General features: G+C 41.1%; 1 protein-coding gene across 4 annotated transcripts in view; it reads right to left on the bottom strand.

The window, feature by feature from the left end:
* Positions 1-1,657: 1,657 nt before the first annotated feature.
* STOX2 (storkhead box 2) overlaps positions 1,658-26,108 on the bottom strand; it is a 108,120-nt gene continuing 83,669 nt past the window's right edge. For all 4 annotated transcript variants that reach the window (XM_030564345.1, XM_030564347.1, XM_030564346.1 and 1 more), the window contains 2 exons: positions 17,698-19,963; positions 1,658-7,496 (listed from right to left, as the gene is read on the bottom strand). In XM_030564345.1, the coding sequence (XP_030420205.1) occupies positions 7,301-7,496; positions 17,698-19,963 (2,462 nt within the window). In that variant the 3' untranslated portion in view covers positions 1,658-7,300. The remainder of the gene's footprint in view (positions 7,497-17,697; positions 19,964-26,108) is intronic.

Genomic DNA, 26,108 nt, shown 5'->3' on the forward strand with positions numbered 1-26,108 from the left:
CTCATTCCATGCTGCATCCTTGTCAGGTTTACAGTTCTGCTAATTGGGACACTGGTAAAGCATATTCACATATTCAAATTAAAACATGAAGATATTTGCATGAAGTCTCCAGATTTCTGAACCTTCAGCCTGAACAGGTATGAAGCCTGTTCAAACACAGGTTTCCAAATATAGTTCTAGAAGTGTGTATAAAGGGCCTGGAAACATAATCTAGGTTTCCTCTGAGACAATGTGCAGGTGAAATCACAGACTAAGAGGTGAAAAGCTATCCCGTGAAGTCCTCCAACACTACAAAACACAAACCACCTAAAGGAAAACCAGGAGAGATGTATTTGAGGAAAAAAAAAACAACCTTGGGCCCAAATTACTGCTGCGTAACAGTGATGGGGCTACCAGAACTTGACTGTAGGACTGATGATTGGTGGAGTGATTAATGAGGTTGCTTTGCCTACAGGCCATTCAGAGCATTTTTCTAAACTTGCTCAATGTAGAGCATATCTACATACCCTTTGGGAGGGGGGGATAGCTCAGTGGTTTGAGCATTGGCCTGCTAAACCCAGGGTTGAGAGTTCTATCCTTGAGGGGCCCATTTAGGGAAGTGGGGTAAAAATCTGTCTGGGGATTGGTCCTGCTTTTGAGCAGGGGCTTAGACTAGATAATCTTCTGAGGTCCCTTCCAACCCTAATCTATGATTTTATTAGATGAGGGTTAATTAAAATGTCAGCCAATCCCTACTGAAACATGACCACTTTTCCTAGTCTCAAACTATTCTTAGGGATGAGATTATGAAAAGCAATAGGGAACAGATGGATGGGTGAAAGGGTGCAGTTCTTCTGGCACTACAGAAAACAGTATGTGTAATATTACAGTCATATGAATCACAGAGAATTGAAAAGTCAAGGAACAATGGGTGCCAGAACCCATTTCAAATAGAAACTCTTACTTGATATCCAAAACATTAATACATAATGCTTTATACCTGACCTTGGGGCATACGTGAACATTAAATCAGACAAATGGTGGTTGTTTTGGTAGTCAAGCCAACACTCCAGAGCCAAGCCAAAACGTTTAGGGTCAGAATCTCTCCATAACCCTTTCTCCTGCCTTGCCTGTTAGGGTAGGAAAATTGCATATGTAAATCTTGTTTATGATTTGTCAAGTCTGTTTCCATCCACAATGTCATCTGCACTTCACCAAAACAATCACCTTGCTAGTGGTTCTTCCTCTTCACTGACCTTCTCTGGCCCACACAGATGGCAAAGGGGAAAAAAAAGGAAAATTGAAATTTGTCTCCAGTTGATTTTACAATGCTTTAAAGGATTTTGCATTTCACCAAAGTCTGATCCACCTCAACTATATTCAGTCATAAATATGTTCATTGTAGTTGCATTAGCCTGTATGTCCAATTCAAGTTGGGAGTTTTAATTCTAATACTTATGTTTACTTTTCATCTTTGCTTCTTTATTACTAGAAATGCTCATGGAGATTTCATTCAGTATGCATGAAAATATCAAGCTGCAATTACCTTTGTTTTTTGAGATGGCAAATTTGTTGTGCACATTTTACTAAATGAGGGCAAGAAACACTGGATGAAACTCAAAATATATACGTGCCCTCTATATCCCTTGAAGGTGCAAAAAAACCCACGGAAAACATATAACCAAATGTTATTTAATATCTTAAAAAGTAACACAATCCAAAATGGAAATTTCATACAACACTACATAAACAACATGTACACAATATTACCATATGAAGGGACTTTCAAATATATAGACTTACAAAAATCCCTGTCCTTTTCTCCTTTAAATTATTATACTAAGCATGACAAGTAATCATCATTTACAATATGGTACACCGACACAATAAAAACCATGTTACAAATGTGCTGTTATAAATCAGTAACATTAGGGAAGACATTTTATGAACTGTAATTATTTCATATGAAATACTATACAATATAAACAGAACATCCATCTTGGATGACCTTTACAGCAACCAGAGACCAAGTAATTTTTAAAATTTATTTTCAGTGCAAACACATTTATACAAGGCAGTCTTGGCTGCAAAACTCCCTTCTAAAATACAGTAAGTCCCACTTGCATTTATTAACTCATTTAAACCTAATGCGACAGTCACATTCAGTCACTCACAGAAAGTTACCTGCAGAATTATGATCCCTTTAAACATAAGTCTCCTCTTTATATAAAAGTAACATCTGTGCCAATTACTCTAAGAGCCCTGTTCAGACCTTTCATACTTTCACATGGGCATCCTTTGGGTGGCTCTTATCCACTGTACAGCTTGAAGAGTGCATTATACTGAACAGAGATTTGACCTTCCACTGTGCAAAACAGATGGCTGTGCATTAGCATCCAGGTGGGGGAGCAGGAGGCTTGCTGACTGTGCATTTCACTACAGATTTCATATATAGGCATGAGAGAAACACCTGTTTATTCAAACAAAGTCATATTTTCAAATCCAAGTGTGAGTGGCCTTCTGCCTCTTCTACATATTTAACCCAGGGAAGGGAAACAAAAACCCTCAGCTTAGAACAAAGCTTCAATGGAGTTAAGGACTGAGTCTGATCTCAGTGTAAATCAGTAAAGTTATTCCAGATATACACCTGTGTAACTGAAGTAAAATTTGAAATGCTGCTACCAAAAAAATAAATAAATAAATAAAAAATTAAAAGAGGTGATAATCCCATCCTCCTTTCACACCAGTGGCACTTCAATAATTCCAGCTGGGCATGATGTATATAAACAGGAAATTCTGATGCACGAATAAACTATAGACTAAATTATGTATGTTATTTTGGGAAACATTTAAGTATATATGTTTAAAGGAATTAAGTAAAAAATTGCAGCATTTCTCTTTAAACTATATTGTCTTCTTCAGAGGAGCAGAGAGGATTGTAAACTATGGTGTGACACTAGATTAAAATAAAATTCTCCACTTACTCAGTATAGCAATTTGAAGCATCACCTTGGGGAAAGCCCTGTAAAATGTATTTGAAAAACAAGTTTTTAGTAAAAATTGACTTTTCTGAAACCACTACTGGCAGCAGCCCTATTGCTGAAATGTGAACATTTTTGGCACTTCCAAAATCAAAGTCCAGTGCAGGACTAAAGTAGTTTCTCTTGTACTTTAATAACTGTAACACCTCAGAAGAATATTGTTATAGTGTAAACATTAAGCACTTTGGTTAAATATTAAAACATTAAACCTATTGTCATGACTCAAATGAAATAAAGAAACTGATAATCACGATGTTGACTGTGTGATCTTGGACATGTCACTTTCTATGTTTCAATATGTCAGTGAGTAAAATAGGGGTAATGAAATTCGCCTACCTCACAAGTTTGTGAGGCTTAATTAATAGTTTGCGAAGCGCTTTGAGATCCTCAGGTAAAAGGCATGAAATATAAGTGCAAAATATCATCATAGTATATGATGGGCTCCAAATACTGTTTATAGCCTACTTTTTCAAAAAATAAACTACCACCACCAGCAATAAGGTCGACATTTTCATCAAAAGCTTTGTTTTCAAATAGATTTTACTGTTTGAATGGGGATGAGAATTACTTTCTACCATGTGGGTGTTTACATTGCTCTGCGGAGTCAAATGGGTACTATTCTCTCTCTTTTTTTTAAATTTATTTCTTTATTTACACAGCAAAATTGGCTCATCTAGCAATTGTATATTCATTTACAGCTGAGTAATGGTATTGGGATTCTGTATGCTTGAATAAATTCAGGTTTTGAACGTAAACTTCCACTTATTTTCCTTGGTTTTTGAAAATTTTCTAGTTTTAAAAAAGGCAACTTGTAATTGGCTATTACTGTACAGCTAACCCCCTTTTTATTGGAAGTCTGCCCAGGCTCTTTGCAGGATGGGCACCTCTATATACACCTGATACTAATCTCAAAAAAGTCAATTTAAAGTTTTATCATTAATTTCAATGGAAGCAAGCATCTGAGATGCATGGGATTTAGAAAATGAAGTGCGCATCATTTAAATGAGAGCTGGATAGCACATAGCTCCTGCCATTCAAGAGAAGTTCTGATGTGATATGTTGGCATAAGTGAAGGCAGAATAGGGCCCAAAGTGTTTGAAGGTTGGCAAAAAAATACCTGGTGTGTCTTCTGTTAAACTCCAAACAGCCAATCACATTTCATATACTGTAGGTGTTAATAATCTGCTAAATTACAACTATCATTTTCAAAGGGGTAGCCCTGTTAGTCTGTATCAGCAAAAGCAACTAAGTCTCTAAGGTGCCACAAGGACTCCTCGCTGTTTAATTATCATTTTGACTTTCTACCAGGTAAAAACTTTAGCAATAATAGCAAGACAATGGAAGGTATTAGGCTTCCGTTCACCATTAACAAAATTATGTGGCTTCATCAAAATCTCAAATTATTAAATTGAAAGCCAAATTTAATACAGTAAAAGGAAATCATGGCAATGAAAACATAATGACTTTGCATGCAAGCTCTGACACACAAGAAAACACCATGACCTAATGATTCAGAAATTTTTTAACCTTGCTTTTTACAAAACCCTTTTTTAATGTTGCTGCATTTCATCAAATTCATGGAGGTAGTTATATATGTAAAAAAATTACCAAAAAAGTAACGTTGTATTATAATAATACATATTAAAGTGTGCAAAATGCTGACAGACGTGTGGACCCTTTAAAGTTGACACAACACAGATTCAACCTAATCTAATTCTGTAAACCTTTAAATTGTAAGAAGAATGACAGATAAGCAACCATGTAATACAAGGCTATGATTTCATTGAAGGAGTAAGGTGATACAAAGCACTCAAGCTCCACTCCCGTGGTTTTTTTTTACCAGAACCTCACAACAGAATTTCTTTATATTCCCCCGTTGATTTTTAAAAAAAAAGAATTCTAGATCAGAATGTTTCTACCTGAAACTTCTGTTTACATTCCATATTCTGAGAATCACATTAATACAGGTAGTATGCCATGTTAACATTAATATGACATTTTATGTTGTCTGCTGGTCTATGGGAACTTTCAGAAATCACATACCATACAGTTTTTAAGTAGATACTATGAAATTTCTCTGGAAAGATGTCTTTTGTACAGTCAACTACCTGTATACATTTTAGTAAGTTTATAACGAATAAAACGTTTTCCCCAAAAAGGTAAAGTTTGTCTTTGCAGTTCACATTTTAATGCTGCAATTTGTACTTTCAGATAATCAGCTATAAGTTAAGATATTGTTCAAACATTTTTATTTACTGAATTGATACATACTACTAACATCAGAGCATATCTCAGAAACAAAAATCACAGTCAGCCACTGTATCATATATAATGACGCCTCACAAAAAAGACTCGAGTCTGCATGTAATAAGCAATCCTAAAGTTACATATTTAAGCAATAAGATGGGACAGGCAAAATATTATTAGGTCATGATAGCATGGCTTGGAAGGCATGATAAGGCAGGAGGCTAAGAGCCAAGTGACTTTTACCAACCAAGAAGCACAATGATTTCCCTTATGTGCACTGAAAGGTCTTATTGCTCTGATGAAATGGAATTTATGCATTAAAAATAAGAAAACCAGTTAGATGTGTGCAGTATAGACATAGGTTCTGTAGGATATGCCTGACAGAATCAGAAACCAATTGCGTCCAGAGTTAGAAAGCCATTTCATAAGTATGTAAGCTATATCCAACTGTGTAATATACAGCTGTATCTTTACTAAAGAATTCTGATGACAATACAGAACATGAGTGAGGCTCAAATGGTTTATACAAGTTATACAGTCACTAGAAACTTAAGAAAATGTTGATTTTTAATGTGTACTGTTGGGTGTCATACTTGGGTCCCAAGAAAACAACCTTTTAATATGTTCATTTTTCTTCCAGTTCTGATAAAATAGCAAATGTGGGAACTTTTGGAGACAGTTTGCTGCAGTATATGTTTGCATGTGTAACAGAACAGAACTTGGCCCTTTATACCTACAAATTACTTGTGGAATTTGCCTATCTGTAAGAGTTACTCTGGAGTAATCAATTTAGCATAAATTACTTTGGAATAACAATTTAAGGGAGTACAAATAAGATACACCACACCTGCAGAATTAGGATTTCTTGATCAACCATATGAACACATTTAATTTCAACTCATACGTAATTTTAAAAGCTATTCATGTCCATAAAATGCTGAATTGTAAATAACGCCCATTGACTAAAAGGCCTGAAGTTTATAATTCTCTAAATTTCTCTTTTGATAACTACTACAATGCACGCTATTTTCAACAGCCTAATTTAGGCACTCTACTTAAAAGCTATATAAAATAGAATTATGTCCTTCCATTAGAAAGAAATCAACTCTTCAGGCCATGCTTGTCATTTGTATCACAAAGAACTTCTCTTTTGTTCAAACAAATTTGTTATTCTGATTCTTATATCAACAGCACGTTGGAATATCAGATGTGCCACACCAATGAGATCACCTTCCTTAAACATTTGATTTATACTAAAAAAACCTGTTACGCCTTTTCTGTCACTATTTGCTTTGCCTCAACCATAGTTAGACTTCCCCTCCTTTCACCTGAATTCAAAGGCCTACAACTCTGTTTGCAATTACGGAAGGTTAAGTTTTAGACAAGCATCTCATATACTTTTGAAACAAAAAAATAAAATACAGCAATTCCCCCTTACCCACCCCACATACTAAAAACATGACCTCTTTTGACTTGCTTTTATAGATTCTTGCAAAATCGTGTCATGAAAACTCACAGTGAAAATGACTGATATATAAATAATTCACAGATAGAGCTGAGGTCTTTACTAGTCATGTTTGGCTTTGTTTTCCCTCAAGGTGACCTAGCTGTTTATTTTTAGTGGTGGCTCAATTTCTGAAATAAAAGGATCAACTCTGTGGCGGAGTTTAACCCTCACAGGGGGCATCACACATCTGTGGCATTTTTAAATGGAGTTGGCAGCTGCATGGACATTGAAAATGCAGATTACACTTACAGTGTCTAGACTTTCATATATGTGCTCAGTTACAATTAAGGGAAGCAAAGTTATACATATTATCCCTACTGCTATTCTGTTGCTACAGAGCTGCAAATGTGAAAAGCAATACCTTGAAATAAAGATTTCTTTGTTGTCCCTACATAGCAGCACAGTTTAAGTAAACACCAAAACTGTGGATGAGATGCTCGATTTTTTCCAAAGATGTAAACATCAGTCCCAGTGTCGTAAACGTTGCTGTACAGGATGAAACAGAAGAGCTGAGGCAGAATGACTATCAAACACTAGTAACAGAAGCTTGTAGGCAGTTAGCAGGTTTCTGCAGCTTTTCAGCTTCACTTGTTGGAGGGTCTGCAGTTGCTCGAAAGTTGAACATTGGACCTGCACCACCATGTGCAGGACTCAGGGCTGGGTTCTGACGTCGGTTACTTTCAACAATACTTGAAGTGTTGGAAGCCAGGCTCTCGCGAGTACTAAAAAGCAAAATAAATTAAATAAACAAAACAAACACACACCACTACCCCTCATATATCTACCGAAGAGGAAAACTGACTGGGGTGTTTTAAAATGGGTTTCCTGTGTTTGCATGCAGTGTCACACCAATGAACCATATCAGTTTGATTATTCACATGTTGCTCCAAAAGAGATTGCAAATGTACTCACTGGTCAACAGGTCATCGCACAGGTATAGTACTAAACAGACCTGAAGTTGTCCCACAAAGTTTGTGAGTCTGAGCCAATATCAAACATCTGGATTTTTCATTCAGGCAAATAACTTCCACATGAAATAGATCACATTTTTCTCCAGTGAATCACAGAATAGTTTCACTGAATCAGCCATGTGGCTGAATTGAGCTAGGAGAATTCTCCTCTGGGCAGTGTTTTTATGCCTCCCCATCAGTGTATATATTTGCACACAGAACATTTCTGGTACTTCTGACAAAACTGAAGATACAATTTTCCATTAAAGCTGTAATACTTCAAATTATGACATTTCTTGGCATTTTTTCTAGCAGCTGGCATCTGAGCCTTGAGATTCTGAATGCCCTCCACTATTAGGACTATCAAGATGCAGGATTGGGTCCTTAAACAGCATTAGTGTCGTAATTTCACTTTATCTAATGTAGACAGTTCTTTTAATTCAAGTAAATTGTTCATCTGTGGGATGACTGTGCACTCAGTCCTTCTGAAAATTAGGCCATTTAATGAGGTATCTAAATAAGGACACAGAAGCCTAAACTTGGGCCACCAATTTTTGAAAATCTTGGCTATTGTATTTAAAGTCAGTTCTATCCCTCCTCCTCCTCCTTTTATATTATACCTCCTCTTTTATGTTCTACTCGTGAGGACATTTGCATGAAGACAGACTTTATTTTTAATGAATCATTTGCTCCTGCTATTTATTCTCCACCTCCAGCCATAATTCTTTGTTAAGGATAATTATTTCTGTGAAGATGAATCCAAAACCATATACAGAGGAATTAATTCAGGTGTGGAATAAACAGAAACAGAACTACTAAGAATCACTGATGCCTTGCGGAAAACTTTGAGATATGTTATAATAGGTACATTTCTGCTTACCATTGGCCCTCTTCTGCCTTGAATATTGCCCATTTGCTTGAATGGACAATTTGCATACCACTCAAGGTGCGTATGACAGGCAGAAACACACCCTCTCTCATTTTCTTACGTCTCTTCCTAAACTTTTAGCTGGGGATGGACAGATGACTGAAAAACAGCCTTTGTTTTTACAATTCATGAGTTCCTGCTCTTTATTTCTCACATGAAGTCATATTAGTCAATTTGTAACCATCATTTCCAGATTTTCAATTGTTTTTAATTTTGATGTCACAAACTGACCATGACAAAATCTATATCCTGAGATTGCAGTCATCTTGCAATGCAAGCTGTGTGTGCAGATTGATAGCAGGGTTAGGTATAACTCCTGAGGAGGGAAAAGCAGCAGAATTGCATGATCTCTTTTTTTATTTTTTATTTTATTTTTTTTAAAAGGCACCTGGAGCCAACTTGAATAGATGTATCAGCAAAATGTAATGCAAGTCTGATAGAAGTTTTTCGAATATGGATATGTTCAAGAATTTTATAGATAAAATACCTTCAGCGTCTTTTGACTTTAGAAGGAATTCTTTCATTATCAAGATCCTATTAAAGTGTGTTTTTTCCAATTTGTCATCCTTTTAAAATATAATTTTCCTTTTATGGTGCTGAAATGATAATTTTGGTTACTCAGGTGTACTAAATACTCCTGTTTCCTAGAAAGGAACTCCAAAACCAACCTTTTTTTATTGTAAAGTGCGAAGGTAATAATAGTATTTTAATTAGAATTAAAGGGCCAAATTTACTCTCAACTCTTTACTTTAATGGAGTTACACTGGTTTTGAAATTGACCAGAAGTATCCATTTTAGTTATCTCACAATAAAACTCATTCCTTGGGCACATGAAAGCCCTTGAAATATCCAGAGTACATCCTGACTTTAAAAAAGCAGCTTCTTGACTGTTGTATGTTACACTCTTGACTCATTTTAATGACTCTTGCCAAAAAAAGAGATGTTAAAAAGTGGGTAAGTGAAGGCAGACAAAGAGACAGATTATACAATAAATCTAATTTTAAAAACTGCTATTTCTAGTTCCCATTTAACTTTATATAAAGCTAGTACAGCAGTACAATTCACTGAACTTATTTGTTCCATTATAAAGCTAGTTAAACTTTACGCTGGACGAACCATAGTTACAGTAAGTATCCATTTCTTTTACCTGTTGTTGCAGCAAACCAAGGTCATAGAATTTTGGAAGATTTAGGAATTGATCCATTTTATTGATCACGTGTTATGCAGATACTTAGCATCTTTCCACTATAACAGTCATGTGGGTATACTTGCATTGTATTCATACAAATTAATCTTTTATTTTTTAAATGGAAGTACACTTCCACTTATTCTTACTGTTGCCCATATAGCACTCTGCACCTCCCACCCAAACAATTAGATCTTATTTGGCATACAGAGCTTTTTCTTTCTCCGGGTTAGTTGCAGATGAGCCAGTTGTTATACTACTGTTTGGCTAGCTGGCAGGATTCACGCATGTGACTGTGTACCTCAAATTTGCAGTTCAGTTAGTTTTATCTGCTTTCATTCTTTGCACTGAAGCTGAAAGCTCTATTTCTTTGAAATGTGATGCAGACATGTATTCCACTTAGGTGTGTGGGCCTCAGCGTGTCAGAGCTGGAGAATTTTGCCTAGCAATACATATAGAGGGCAGAGCTTGCACCTTGTGGCTTAGCTCCTCCCCATTCGGTTCCTTCACAGCAAACACCCAGAGACTAGACTCCAGTGCAGAGGGGAAGGAACCGAAAATGCCATGAAAAATACTTTGGCATCACTCTCAAAGAACCACAGTTTCTCAAAGAAACTACATCTCAAAGAACCACAGCCGTCTCTTCTTCTTCAAGTAGACGAAGCTGTGTATTCCACTTAGGTAACTCACAATCAGTACCTACCCCAGGAGGAGGGACTCAGAGTCTGCCTATACAAGGATTGCAGGACCACCCTACCAAAACTTGCATCTGCTCTGGAAGATGCTATAATGGCATAATGATTAGTAAATGTATGTGTGAATGACCATGTAGCACCCCTGCAAGTGTCCAATATTGAGACATCATTGAGGAAAGCTACTGATATTGCTTGCACTCTTGTAGAATGAGCTCACCGCAGCTGAGGAGGTGGAGCCGAAGTTATCTCATATGCAGTCTTGATACAGGATGTTATTCATTTAGAGAGAGTCTGTGAAGAGACTGCTTGACCCTTCAAACTATCTGCACACGACACAAATAAGGTGAAGCATGAAACAGTTTAGTCCTGTTCAGTTAGATGGCTAGACATCACTTGACACCTAACGAATGGATACTCTGCTTCTCTGGAAATGAATGTGGCTTAGAAAGAACACAGGTAAATATACTGTGTGGTTCAAATGGAACGGAGAAACTACTTTAGACAAAAATTTTGAGTGTGGTAGTAAAATAACTTCGTCCCTAGAGACTTGTATATAAGGGGGCTCTGCCATCAGAGCCAACAACTCACAGACTCTCCTTGTGGATGTTATTGCTACTAGGAACCAGTGACTCTGGAACTAGGGGGGAGGGGAGGGGTGGGCAGCGTGGCCATAGCCTTCCTACTTTTTGGAAGTGGACAGGCCCAGCCCTCCACTTTTCGCCAGGGCACTCTTCTCCCTGAGGCCCACCCCTGGCCAGGCCAACATGCAGACTGGCCAGGGAGCCCAGGTGCCCACCGTGCAAGAGAACTGAGAGCAGCCCCAGCCTGTGTTCCCTTCCCCCGTGCTCTCCGGCCAGCCCAGGGCAGGTGGAGGTGGAGGGTTTGCAACTCTGTGCTAGCTCATTTCAGCTGCTCGCACGACTCTCCCCAAACCAGCTCCTGCCGGGGGGGGGAGGAGGGGGAAGAGAGAACCAACCACATGCCTCGGAGCTGCCACCCGGCCATGTAGGAGCCACACAGGCAGATGAAGGGAGCTGCAGACCCTCTACCTGCCCTGGGCAGGGACATGGGTGGGGGGTCTACTCTCAACAGGCCCCCAACACCATGGGCAGATGGAGGGTCTGTTGCAGCTCTCCACAGCTGCCTACGTGGCTCTCATGGTGGCTGGGTTGTGGCTCTGAGGCCATGCACCCTGGCCAGAGCCACACGGGCAGCTGTGGGGAGCCTGGGTCCCTCCACCTGCCCTTGGTGGAGGAAGCGGGCATGCAGGCAGGGGGCTGCTTTTGCTCCCCTTCCCCCATGCAAGGGTAAGATCTTGGGATGGCAGAGGCCTCCCCTCTCTGCCCCCCCATTCTTTTGGGAAGGCTCTGACACCCTTGCTAGGAACACAGTTTCATGACACAAAAGTGGAAGGGACAAGATGCAAGGGATTCAAGTGGAGGTCCCACTAAAGCCACTAGGACTGAATTAAGGTCCCACAGAGGATCCCACTCTCGGACCGGAGGACGGAGACAAAGAAGCCATTTTAAGAATCTTGCTATCATGGCATTAGATAAGACTGATCTTTTCTGAACGAGGCGGGGATGAAATGCTAATATCTCTGCCAGATCCCCTTCCAATGAACTAAGCACAAGTCCAATGACTGAAAGTGCAGCAAGTATTCCAAGATGTCCTGGATAGAGGCAGCACTGCTTGAATTCTGCAAGCCAATGACCACACCAAAAACCGTTTTCATTTCATTGCATAGGCTATTCTGGTAGAGGGCTTTCTAATGTTGAGTAGGATCTGTTATGCAGCCACCAAACACTGCTATCCTGCCTCATTTAGCCATGAAGCAACCAGTCTGTGAGATGCAGGGAACGGAGTGTGGGATGCAGTGTGTGACCACGAATTTAAGAGAGTTGGTCAGGATGGAGAGGAAGGGGTATGGGAGGCTGAATTGACAGTGCAAGAAGGTTGGAAAACCAGCAGTCTCAGATGGGCTGGGGCAATGAGAATGAGATTGGCTCAATCCACTTTCAGATTGAGGCTGACTTGTGGGATGACCTGGGGAAAAAACATACAGGACAACCAACTGCTAGCTGAGAAGGAAAGCGTCAGACAGGAAGCCCAGAATGAGAGCAGAACAGGTGATGTTTCCTGTTGTGTCTTGTAGCAAATAGGTAGATCGTCAGAATGCCCCAAGTTGCAAAGGTGACCTGGAGGATGTTTGTCTTCAGAGACCACTTGTGACACAGGGAAAAATTCCTGCAAAGATGGTTTGCAAGCTGATTTTGGACCCCAGGCACATAACCAGCTATCTGAGTAATGCCTTCCTCAATGCAAAACTGCCACAACCTGATTGCCTCTTGGCAGAGCCTCCTGAAGTGTGTTCCTCTTTGCTTATTCACATAATACAATGTGGTGGTACTGTCGGTAAGTATGTGAACCGCTGAGCACCTGATATGGTCCAGAAAAGTGTGACATGCATTGTATATAACTCAATGCTCCAGCACGTTGATATACAACGAGGGCTCCTGCTCTGACCATACACCTTGAACTTTCAGCAACCCTAAATGTACTCTCAAACCCATCAGGAAGGCATCGGAGACCACAGACCTGGTTGGCAAAGGCCAGATGAAGGGAATGCCCTGGCAAACATTCTCTGGAGGCATCCACCACTGCAAGGAGTCCAGGACCAGGTGAAGAAGACAGACCAATCTGTCCAGTATGTGAGGAGTAGGACGGTAAACCATCCTGAGCCACATTTGGAGGGACCGAAGGCAGATGCAAAATGGACCACGTGGCCCAAGAACCTCAGGCACATCCAAACTGTAGTGGAAGGCTGACACTGCAGACTGAGGCAAAGGTGGCAAATCACCTGAAAACAGTCGGCAGACATGCTCTCGAACCCGTAGAATAGGGCCCCGATTTTCTAAGTGGAAACCAAGGTTGACTTCAGTGTTTAGGATGAGACCCAGGCGGCCGAGCAAGCACAGTGTATTGTCAATGTGAGCAAGAACTTCCTCTCTGGATCTGCTGCTCTCTAACTAGTTGTCCAGACCCGGAAAGATGTGGATTCCTTTCTTCCTGAGGAATGCTGTCACGACAACCATGCATTTAGTATAAACCCAAGGGGCAGAAGAGAAGCTGTACAGAAGCACAATATAGTGAAAATGGCATTCCACTATGACAACTGAAGGAATTTTCTGTGGCCCAGCAAAACTGCCACATGAAAGTAGGAGTCCTGAAGGTCCAGAGTAACAAACTATTCATTTTGAGACAATACAGGAGGATAGCTGATGAGTGATTATTTGGAATCTCATGTATCTCATTATATTGGTTGAGGTCACTAAGGTCGAGACTGAACCTTACCCTGAAAGTGGTATCGAAGCCAGTGTGCTCCAGAGGACCTTAGCAGGTCCAAGTAGCTCATTGTTAATGGGGAAGGCGACTCTCTGAGGGGCAGATGACCTTGGGATATCCACTAACTTGTGAGTGTTCTCATGCAGGAGCTCCACCTGGATATCTAGGGAAGCAGCCACATGCCACAAGAGGTCCTGGTACACCTTGAAATCCTCTGGTACTGAAGGGGAGAAAGAGACCAGCACTGTGGAATTGTCCAGGGACAAAGATGGAGTGGTTAGCTGTGCCAGACACGGATCCTGCTCCAGAACTGATAGGCCTGGGCGGAATGACTCTGGAAGCTCTGCAAGGGGAAGGCTCACTGGTACCTGGGCTTGTAGAGGATTGATGGTCCCTGTCAGAGACCTGGTTGGCAAGATGAGGGGTGGGACCTCTGTGACTGAGGAGCATCCCAAGGAGACCCACTGGCATGGATAGGACATTGGTGACAGTAGGCACTGGACCAGAGGCCCCCACCTCGACTGCAAAACAAGTGACAGTCTTGGTACCCAGAGAGCTCCATGAATGGCCACTGACTTGGTCAGATGGTTTGACAGTTAGAAGATGAAGATCCTGACCTGGATTCCAGAGACTCCCAGATTTCAGGGGATAAAGGAGAAGCCAGCCCTGAGGGTATGAGCAACCGCTCCAACTCGTCCACAGCCTAGAATGACGAGGGAGCTGGGGCCAACGGTTGAAACAATACAGGTTGTTTCTGGGGTTGGAAGCGGTGTCGACCCTGAAGTCGACTGCAATACCAAAGTAACTGACAGTACCGAAATGGAGGGCAGTGAGTGCCAGTCACAATTCACAGGGCTGGAGAGGTCCATTGCACAGTCTGGTACTGATCCCACTTCTACTGATCAGGAAAGGGAAACCTCAGGGTATAGTGCCAACAGACTCCCAGGTTCAGTGGCCCACCCAGCCTATAAAAGATGCAGCCTTAGCAAAGTCCTGGATGAAGGATGAGGTCAGGACAGAAAGGCAGAAGAGGTCCCTTGTTGCCTGATATGCTGCTAGTGCAGGAACAGCCAGCGCTGGCATCCCCCTCATTGGTACTAGACTCAGTGGATGTCCCAGGGCCCCATAGTCAATGGTATGGTGCCTCTGACTTCCTTGAATGGTACTGGGAAGCGGTTGATGGACTTGCTCCATCCTGCACACCGGCTGATTCACCCTGTGCCGATCCACACCCCTTCTAGAGGAGGGAGATGAGTCCCACTGGGACCTGGAGCAGGCTCGGTTGGTCTTATGTTATCTTTTCCTTGGCACATTTGATGGGAAAACGATTCCTCCAGCTCTTCAGAGAGGAGCCAGCTACAGGAAGTGAAGCGGCAGCACTCTCAGAACCAGTGGGTGAATTCTGATCTGATGAGGGCCTCGGTGCAAAGATCCCTTGCCACTTTAGTCCGCTTGGTGAAAGATCTGCAAATAGAACACTGTTCCCTGATGTGACTTCACCTGGGCAAAGCAAGCACTGCATGTGGGGATAGTTGTTTGGGATCGCTCCCACACACAATGGACAATGTTTAAATGCTGGTGAGGGCATCATCAGGGAAATACTTAAACTACTGCTAACTAACACCAGGGTACGTCCACGCTACCTGCCGCATCAGCGGGTAGCAATCGATCTATCGGGAGATCGATTTATCACATCCAGACGCAATAAATCAATCCCCAAATGCGCTCCCCATCAACTCCAGAACTCCACCAGGGTGAGAGGCAGAAGCGGAGTCAACAGAGGAGCTGCGGCCATCGATCCCATGCCTTGAGGACGGGAGGTCAGTCGAAATAAGATACAGCGACTTCAGGACTTCAGCTATGCTATTCTCGTAGCTGAAGCTGCGTATCTTACATCAACACCCCCTCCCCACCCAGTGTAGACCAGGCCTAAGTATTAAAAGTACTAATTAACTATACGCAACTAGAAACTTGAGTAAAAATAAAAGGTTTGTGATAGTAAAACTACACAGAACTCTGCCTCCAGCCACAGGTGGTATGACGGAACCAAACGGGGAATAGGGCAGTGCAGTCTCATAGCCAGGGGAGAAGCTACGGTCACAACGGGTGAACGCTGCCCCCTTCAGGTTCCGCTTGGGAAAATACTCTGGCTCTGGAGTGCAGGGCTGCACACACTCAAGTGGAATACATTGCTGTATCTATTTGCAGAAGAACCTTAATTACGCTTTCTTCCTTTACAATTATATTTTTAAATGTACTGCTAGAAATAATTATCCCCATTAACATGTCTTTTCAAAAAATAAATTACCCCAGTGATTTGGTCGATAGTGCAGCATGTAGCTGATTGGCGGCAAAGCAGTAGCTCTAAAAATCCTTGAACCAGGGAGGGATAAAAGTGCCACAGAAGAGTTACCCTCAGCCACGGAGCAGCAGAGGAGATGTGAAACAAAACTGCATTTCATTCCCGCAGTAAGGCAGCTTTCCTTGACAGGCTGTGCTGTGAAACACTTGCTACTGTTTAGTAAGAGGAGGGACAAAGATATGTTGAGGGATCAAGAGGCACAAAGGGCTAGACAGAAGCCTAAAAGTCAACCTACATGACTCTCATTTTGAGCCATTGAGTCAAACTCTGCTCTCAGTTTACAACATCATCATTCTGGATTAACTATCAAAGCCAATGGAGTTTTCTCTAGACTGACATCATTTTAACTGAGAGGAGTATCTGGCTGTGTGTGCAGAGATGAGGACTCCTTTGCATACGTTCTGAGGCCCCCTACAACAAACTTTTTTTTTTAAATAAATTAACAATTTTGAGAAACTAAATCAATTTAAAACAGAAAAAAATATAATTTCCGTTTACCTAACAAGATTCAGATTTTATTTGTTGTAAAAGTGAAGCTGTTAAATAACTTAGGTCTACAATAGAATATTGCGAAAGAACTACCACCTGTAAATTGTTACTTTGTCTTAAAAATCATTGGTCCGGATTAATTGGTTGGTTTCTAGGATACACGAGACTTAATATCCAGTCTACCAGGGCCATGGCTTCCTCTTGGATCAGAGAGGAGAAGCCTCAGTGAAGGATTATTAAACTGGAGATGACACTGTAAAGTCTTCAGGGTGGGCATATATCAGCAACTGTCCCTTCCCATATGTTTCTAAAACTTCTACCACCACATAGAATCCTTACACTTTTTTCCTAGACATTACAGGCTAGACACCTCTGTTGATGCAGTGTTTGGACATTCAGAGACCAAACATCCTTAATACTTTCAGGGCTGTGGTACCTTCCTGAACCTCCGTCCACTCTTCTTCTAGGTAGAAGAGACTGCTCTTCATATCCTACCAGTCTGGACTGGTGAGAGACAGACTTCAGAAAGAGGATTTAAAAAATACCAGAGAAAAGTGTAAGTGGTATCTCTACGTCCCCTAATCAGCTATCTGTAATGTCTCAGCCAAAGACTCTGCCATTACACTGTATCTGTTCTTCTAGTTAATCTTGTTATCTTTGAGGCCCCCCCCCCATTCTAAATACAACATAAATTAATCAGAAAAAGCAATACAGGAAAGTTTGGGGTGGAGGGAGAATGAGCCTATGGAAAAAAGGCAGTGGTAGGATTTGTTGCTTTTGCCTATCTGAGGGAAAGAAACTAAGCCATCGGTCTGGATAGAGGCTTTCTAAAGCTGTCTAAAATTTTTGCCTAAAAGAATGTCTGAAACAGTTTAACATATTCCCACAATCACTCACCCATATGAAACAGCAATAACTGAAAACAGAGCATTCTAGAGTGGTCCTTATAATTAATTTTACAGTCCTACCGTGGAGAATTGAACCCGCTGTCTACAGTAATGCTGCTGCTGTCCATGCTGTCCAGTCGAGCTGAATGGGTAGCTCTCTGGTTGCTGCTGTTTTCAGTTTCCTTGGGGGCGAGAAGAGTGAGATTCTTCTCAAACTTTCTTTGCAGATCCCTTTCTTTTTCCCGCTCAAGCAGCCACTGCATAGTGCCCACATCATCCCTGTTTTTTTCTTCCTCAGCATTTTTGTTTGTTCCTTCCTCTGAGTCATCATCATCAGAAACATTGTAATAATCAAAGGTGGCTTCCTGGTTCCCAACTGGCTCTTGCTGTCTCTGTGAAACAGGTAAAACTTGTGTAACTGAGGTTACTATAGCTTGTTCAAGTTTCTCACATCTGACTGGCAGTGTGTCAGAGGGTGTCTTTTGATGAGGTTTTAGTAGGGGTGCACTGGACTTGTGATAGCTATTCACAGAGAGTGTATTGTGCAGAGGTTTAAAAAGTGTATCTTTGCTAAATATTTCTTTCCTTTTGTCCAGGCCGCTTGAGTCAGAGTTATGTTGCTGAACTAGTCGTCCATTTGCGATCACCTCAGGGGTCTGGCCAGCAACAACTGGACCACCACTTGGCCCTTTAGGGGACTCCTCTTTGTGTACCCCAGGTTCTCTGGCTATGTGGTGGGACTGTCTTTCTGAGGGAGACAGTTGTTTTATTCCATCTGTTAAAGTCACTGTGTCATGGTCCTCTTTATTCTTCCCCAGTGGTGATGGAGCAGTAAGCACAGTCTCACTTGAAGTGTTGCATTGAAAATAATCATCAATTGCTGATTTTGTTGTGCAGGAGTTGAGCTCACTATAAGATGGTAAATTCTCTGTAGGCTTGATTTGTTCCAATAAGCCACAGGAATTGGGGGTTTCCACATTGCCACTAACTTTTTCAGGTATACACACATCTTTATAGCTTGCAGAAGAAATAAGAGCCCTTTGATGGCTGAGTGACTGTGAAGGCCTTAAGGTACTGTCATCAATATATGCTTGGCTTGTTGTTTGGTCATCTGGGCTACATCCTTCAGCTACGTCTTCAGGTGTTCCTAAAGTAGCAGAACTCAGAGGTCCTTTAGAGTTGTCCATCGATCTAGACCTTTCCTTGGCTTTGTTAGACCTCTCGTTCCTTGACCTTCTATCTTGTGTATGGCTGTGGCTTCGATGGACCTTGGAGTGGGAGCTTCCCCTTGAAGGTTCAGGAAAAGGCATCTCAGTTCTTCTTTTGGCCAGTTCACCAGATACATCCCATTCTGGTGTCATGGGAAAGTGAGACTCAATCACGCTAGGATTGCTATGCATGATAAAATTATCTCCTTTGTGTTCTATTATGAAACAGCCTTCCCGTGGGGACCTAGTAAGGGGATCATAGAACCCATATTCTCTTTCACCTGGTATATCCAAATGAGAACCATCTGAAGGGTCTCCCTTGGACACCCGGGTCTTGCTGTGTGACCGAGATTTTCCATGAGACTTTCTGTGATTCCTACTCTTTTTGCTTCGCCCACTATGGTGAGCTGAAGATCCAGCTTTGCTTCTTTGAGCTTTTTCTTCTTCAAGTTTCTTCATTAGTGCAGTATGCCTCATTACATTTTCCACAGTCAAGTCTGGGTTAATGCGCCTAATAATCTCCATTTCTACCTCCCTAGGTATAGAGGTAGGGGTGTCTTCATCCCTCAAGGGCCATTCCTCAGGAGGAAACTGGGCAGAGAAATTGGCCAGCTGTTTTGCCTTGTCCTTTTTAAAGCTTAGCCGAAACAATTTTAGTCCAAATTTTTTAGACTGCTTTTCTACATCTTTAGGCTTTGAGAGTGTCTCTGCTTTATAAGAAAAATTTACAGTACTTTTACTTTTTTCAGTGGGTGGTACCTGACACAGAGAAGGAGGGCAACATGAGTCCTTACAGTCTTTTGCTGACTTCCTCTGTAGGGTGGATGCATGTATGCTGTGCATGTCTTCTCTGCAACAATGGCAAGAGTCGTAGTGGTTTTTGGGTAAAGTTCGGTCCCTGACGCAGCCTGAGGTGGAGGGAGTTATTGTTCCTTGTTGTGGAGAGGTACACTGAGACCTGTCAGGTATCCTCTCATCCAAATGGTACCATTTACTGTTAGTTCTTATGAGGGATGGGGTTATAAAATAAGTCTGTGGGGTCACGATGAAATAGCCATCTGGAGTTGGATATATTTTCCTCTCTCGTACAAGCATGTTCAAGGTATGCCGAAGAATTTCAGGGCTGGGAGTTGGAACGCCTAAAACAACAGTAAATACATATGAGCTACTGTATAATCATGAAAAGTTCTTTGGCTCCCCTCCCACCATCCCAAACAGAGTTTTGCCAATACAAAAGTTATAGTATGCTGAACAAACAATTCAAACTCATAGGCATTCTGTATTCCCACTTATCTCCTACACTTCACATGAATTATTAACTAAATAAAAAGAGGACATTAATAGAGTGTAAAAAAATAACACTAGTTACTTCCATTGTGTAGGTGACTTTAAACTACAAAATGGAAAGAATACAAAGAAAAAAGAATCAAGGGAAAAGATTTAATTTTTATTATTCCAGTCAAATATTTACATCCCAATCCATCAATATTTGTGTATTAATTATGATTTACAGCAATGTATAAATAGGTGCAAATAACATTTTTTTTCAGATAATGTGACAGAAACAAAGTACACCGGAGAACCATACCTCCAACACAATCCAACAGGCGGGACTTTCCCACCAAACCATTCCCCCATAAACAACTGTCCCCATCGGGCTCTAACTTCTTCAGCCTCTCCAAGAAAAAGACTATTTGAATTACATAGATCTATTTTATTCAAACAAACGTGTTGGTTATGCTGAATGATGTTATTTGTCTTTTAAAAACTTTCCCACAAGAGTTGCCTAGCCTTTAAGTGGAGTTTGATGGACCACACGCTTGAGTGCAGATATCAAATACATGCAGAGGGAATACTTTATTATTGATTACATAAAATCCACATAGGTCATTTTGTGGACTGGGCCTTGGGGCCTGATCCTGCACCTATTGAAGTCAACATAAAAATTTCCATTGACTTCAGTGGTGCAGGATCAAGTCCTTAAAACTTCATTCAGCACCAAATAAGACCCTGGCTAATGTGTAGTAGAAGCCAATGGCTGGGCTGCTCTCTTCTGTGTCTCCTCCTGTATATGGAGTTTGCAGTTACACTTTCCTACTTGTGTTTGAGTACAGCAGGAGGAAACATGGGACCAGCACAGTGAACAACATGTTGTACAAGAGCAAGCAGGCTGTTGTGGCAATTACAAACTGACTTTAAACACTGGCTGTGAGGGGAAAGGACAACAAAAATGTCCACATTTTGGAGCTTCATGTGCTAAAATGAAGAAAAGTATTTCTGATTCCTAAATGACTAAATTAATCTATAGTTTAGGAAGAGGATCAAAAATAAATAAATAAAATAAAATGGCATGGAACCAACCGCTACTATTCACCACTGCTTTCTTTCAAGGCAAAATGGATGCAGCAAACTAACACACACCCCACAAATGAAATACAATAGTTGAAACAGATGTTTACACAACCGCCAAAAAAGAAGAGAAAAAACTTTCACGCTTAATATTGAAGGAAACCTTTGTGACATGGGAATCGGTCGCTTTTGCTTAACGAACTGGAGACTGCTCAAGAACAGTTCATTGGTGTAAGTTAGTGAACTCATTTAGTACTAACAGGATGGGATCAGATCCTGCAGTAAAAGTTCTGGTTTCACCAGCTTACTCTTCAGGGAGATTTACAAAAGAGAGTCTTTTTCCACTGCTGAACAGATTACAGGATAAGCAGCACCAAGGTTTAGGACAGTCCCGAAGTTCTTGTTGCATGTACACCTTAGGGAAGAGAGGGTTTTCCATCTATTTGTTCCCAGGACTCTGAATAATCTAATCCCTGGTCTCATAAATGGGGAGAACAGAACCCTCCTCATCTCTAACCTTGAAAAGCTTTATTTTATTTTGGTTTTTTACAGGGTGTTGAAACATTGGCTTCTGCTAACCCACTGCAGAAAAGACCAGTTGGATTAAGCTCTTAACTGGAATTTACCTGGGAATATGAGGTAGGGGAAAGAGGAAAGGCCCAGTTGAAGTCCGTTCCCCTTCTTCTTTGATGAACTCAGTGGGATTCTAACCCACTTCCTGATATGCCCATAGCCTCACAGAAGAGCAACCTACTGGGGAGATCTCTCCTGCATAACTCTAGAGGAAACCTGCCTGTATCTGCCTTACTGTGGCTCATGTTGGGGTGGATTCTTCTCTACTTCCTCTGCCAGCATCTTCTAAAAGGCCTTTCTAGTAGCCTAGCCAAGAAAGTGTTAATGCAAATAGGTTCCAAGACTTCATTATATGTGTGACTGCTGCACTGCTTGCTGGTAATAGGCTTTAACCTTCCAAAGGCCAAAAATCTCCCCCACTCTCCACACTGGGAAGGTGAACCCAGATGCTGCTCTCAATCGGCAGAAGGATTCATTCACTGGAGACACAGATAGCTCTTGATGCTGAGAGCATTATGACTATGCTGCAGTCTAGGTAGTATCTCCCTCTCCTTTGCTTCCTCAGACAGCAGCCACCATACTGACCAAAGATGTGGGTGTTTGTCTGGAGACAGAACTCGGACTGCGGAAAATGAGGAGGGATGCAAAGAAATGAGTGCCAACATTTCTTTATTCCTCATTAGTTTTGTCTGTGTTAAAAGGACGTGTGGAGCAGTCACCACTCCAGAACTGGCAGTCAAGAGCAAAACAAAACCTTTTGGCATTCAATTACTAAAGGTAATTTAAAAAAAAAATTAATATGGAAAAAGATGCAGTGTTTCTTTTTCAAGGTTTGACTGCTTAAAAACAACAAAAAGCAACAAAAATCTCTAGTTCCACCTGCACCATATCAAATCCTTTTGAGTTGCATTTTTCTTGTGGCCTTTTCAGTTAACATTTTAGCAAAAGGCAATTTTAAAATTTCTTTGTGAAGTAAGTCATTATCCCCCTTTTTTCTTTCCAGTCGAAAGCTCTCTTACATAATACGCATTTCTTAATAGGAGCTTCTAGAGTGCATTTTACAAAAAATCGGAGTACAAAGTGAAGTGTTTTTCTCTCTTCCATACGTGAATAACATTTTAATGAGAAAGCTGAACTATTGCTGTCCAAATTTCATTAGAGTGGATTCTAATGTATGCCAGTGTTTCACTATTTTAGCAATTGTAGTTGTGTTTTTGCACACGCACAGCCCCGAGCCCTCTTAAGTTTTGACATAAGCCAATAGCCAAGATATAGAGAACTCATGCTAATCATTATCCCTAACTCACCCCATTAGTGGGTACTGTATTGCAGTATGTATAGTAACTACTCTCTTATCTGGCTTTCAGTGGTATTTGTATTTAGGGGTGTTTTTACTGGGTCAATTATTAGGAATATTTGTCAGGAAAGGTTTATAATGGACCTGTTAAGAAGTTGAATAGGAACAATATGGACACAAGAGTGAGAGCAGCAGCAAAAAAAGTGGGTGGAGAGGAGTACTCAGGGCTTGTGTATACTACCGCTTAAGACACTCAGGATTGTGAAAAAACCACTCCCCTGACTAAGTTAGATCAACTTAAAGTGGTGTCTACACTGCTCTATGTTGGTGGGAGATGCTATTCTGCAGACATAGCTTCCACCTCCTGTTCAGGTGGAGTATTTATGCTGACAGGAGAGAGCTCTCCTATCAGCGTAGCATGTCTTCACCAGAGGTGCTACATTGGCGCAGCTACATTGATGCATCTGCACTGACATATACTGCGGTAGTGAAGACAAGCCTTTAAGATTCCAACCTGTCTTCCCCAACCCCAAATTATGGGTCACATACATTTCATGAAATAATCATCAAGGTAAGGCAAGAGAACTCAGATTTCCCCTTCTCCCTTTCCAGTGAGTGTACCCTTGCTACAGGAGATCATCCTTGAAGTAGTAGCAGAGACACACATCACCACCCTGAATGAGCAGGGCACACAGGCAGTAGCAACAAATGGGAATGTCTAAAAAAAGTAGGCAACTGCGTACTGGAAGGTGGACAACAAGAGCTTAGCACATACGGAGCTCAGAGCTTTGTGTTATCTCCCTGGGCCAACACAAAATAATAATATGCAACAACCCCCCGCCCCCCTGGACCTTAAGCATCTACAATTAAAGAACTTGAAAACTATATTCTCAGCTTGAGCAGGCTCTTAGCATAGGGCAGAAGCGCCAAGAATGAATACAGTGCACACAGAGCCTGATATGTATTATCTGTTTATGTTTGGCTCATACTATCAAAGTGCATCTAAGTGCCTGCTTTGCTAATGCTGTCCCTTTCTCCTCTACCCTTAGTTTCGTCACCAGTGACAGAGAACCAGAAAGCCCGACTCTCTCAGCTTTTCTTTGTGTCTGTGTACAAGATTCACTGCACAATTCAATGTTATTGAAGTGCAAGGGTAATGGTGCACAAGTCCCTTTTCATGCTCCCCTCTTCAGTCTAGAAATACAGTTCCTCATGGAGACACAGTATCTCCAGGCAGGACACCTCACCATTCCCTGTGAAGGACTTCCCTATATGGGGAATAATGTAGACCTCAATCTTTAATTTTACTTGTTTGTTCAATACTTGTTTAAAAATAGGAAGAAAAGAAAGGAAGAAAGCTCTCTCCTGGGAGCTTTATGAAAGAGTTATTAAAAGAGATTGAAATGGATCTTTTGACGCTGTTATGGTTGTTATGTAAAAAGTATTGCAAATGCATTTAAAAAAAATATGTATAACTCACCCAACAGACCAGAATGACTAGAAAGTGTTGTGTAAAAGACTCTTTAAGCACTGGTTTAGCTGATGCTCTGTAGATACACTGGGAGACTAACTCCTATAGACACAGAGAGTGAGCAAAAATCATACGAAAATATAATTACCAGGCCTGGGCAGTAAGCAATTTTCCAAGTTAAATATATGTCAGACTTTTCTTTTCCCCCTCCTACTTGGGGGAAGTTAGCTCCTTTGCATCTCTGATGTAGTCCGAAGATATCCCTTTACCAAATCCACCATACAATCCCCCATTTCTGCATCTCAGCAGCAAAAAACGTGGTTGGGATTCTTTAGAGCCTATCACTACACACTAAAATTAGCTAGTGGTTTTATTATGGTCAGCACTTCTCAGGTCCATTGGAACGAATAAGTAAGTCCACATAAAGGGAAAGAGATCCAGAATTGAATGCGGCCTGCCTGCCTGGGAGCATAAAGCACTGACACTAGGCTGGCTCCCACTACTGTTTTTTAAAATATTTTTGCATATCATACAGTTTAAGTGGTCCCATGATAGCTGGAGAGTGCTTCCTGTAGCCCATATTCTGGACTGAATAAAAACAAAGTGTGAAGTCCAAAGGGTTTATTTACACCAGGAAGCACTTTGCACCACGTTAACAAGAAGCAGCCATGAGATATCATCATTGCTACTGAATTGTTTAATTTAATATACAAATGTAAATGATAGAAGAAAAAATGCAAAGAACAAAACCGTCTGCCAAAAGGTAATTTTTTTTTCCCTTTTAAGTTAACACTTTTCTGGTCCTTCTTTCCCATTCCTATTATTTTCTCTTCTTTCTCATCATTTTCTTACCTATCCACTTCCTTTCCACACTCCCTTTACTTCCCTCCTGGTCAGCCATGTTCTTTCCCCCAAAAGAGTTGCAATACATTTCTGTTAGCATTTGGTTTCACATCTGAAGTCGGGAGCATGGCTGAGATTCTCCCAGTGTATTATAAACAATGTCAGCAAAAATATATGACACTGGGTGGTTAAAGAGAGCCCTCCATCTACACTAGGACTTTTCACACTGTGTAGCTCTACTGCTAGCACCAGATGATGTGCAGGTGGACACAATATTTGACAACAGTAGATAAAAATGTTTTTGGTCCACACTAATACTTTCAAAGTTCCTAGCAGTGACAGAATTGAATAGGGCTAGAGAAACAGTGCAAAAAGCCCTGGGGTAGACAAGGCCATTAGGTGGAAATAGGATCTATCTATCTAAGTTATGATAATGTGCTCATCACTGTCGTATCTGAGTACCTTCCAGAGTTAAAAAGATAAAGTGAGAAAAACCTGTAAAGTGGGGATGAGAAGGGCTCAGTCCTGCTCCGAGTCACTGGCAAAGCACCGATTGACTTTAATGGGAACAAGACAGTAGTCAAGCTCTAAAAAATCCCATTTTTTCATGTTCCCCTCCATTTGATAGCTCTATTCACTTTGCCTTTTGCAAGTTTTGAAGCTTCTGCTGAGGAGAATGAGAAGCCAAGTTGGTCTTTTTGCTCCTGCAAACAGCTTGGTTATTCTGCGTGCAGAAGTCCAAGTATATGGA

This window comes from Gopherus evgoodei, chromosome 5 (assembly GCF_007399415.2).
Source record: "Gopherus evgoodei ecotype Sinaloan lineage chromosome 5, rGopEvg1_v1.p, whole genome shotgun sequence".
Taxonomy (NCBI): Eukaryota; Metazoa; Chordata; order Testudines; family Testudinidae; genus Gopherus; species Gopherus evgoodei.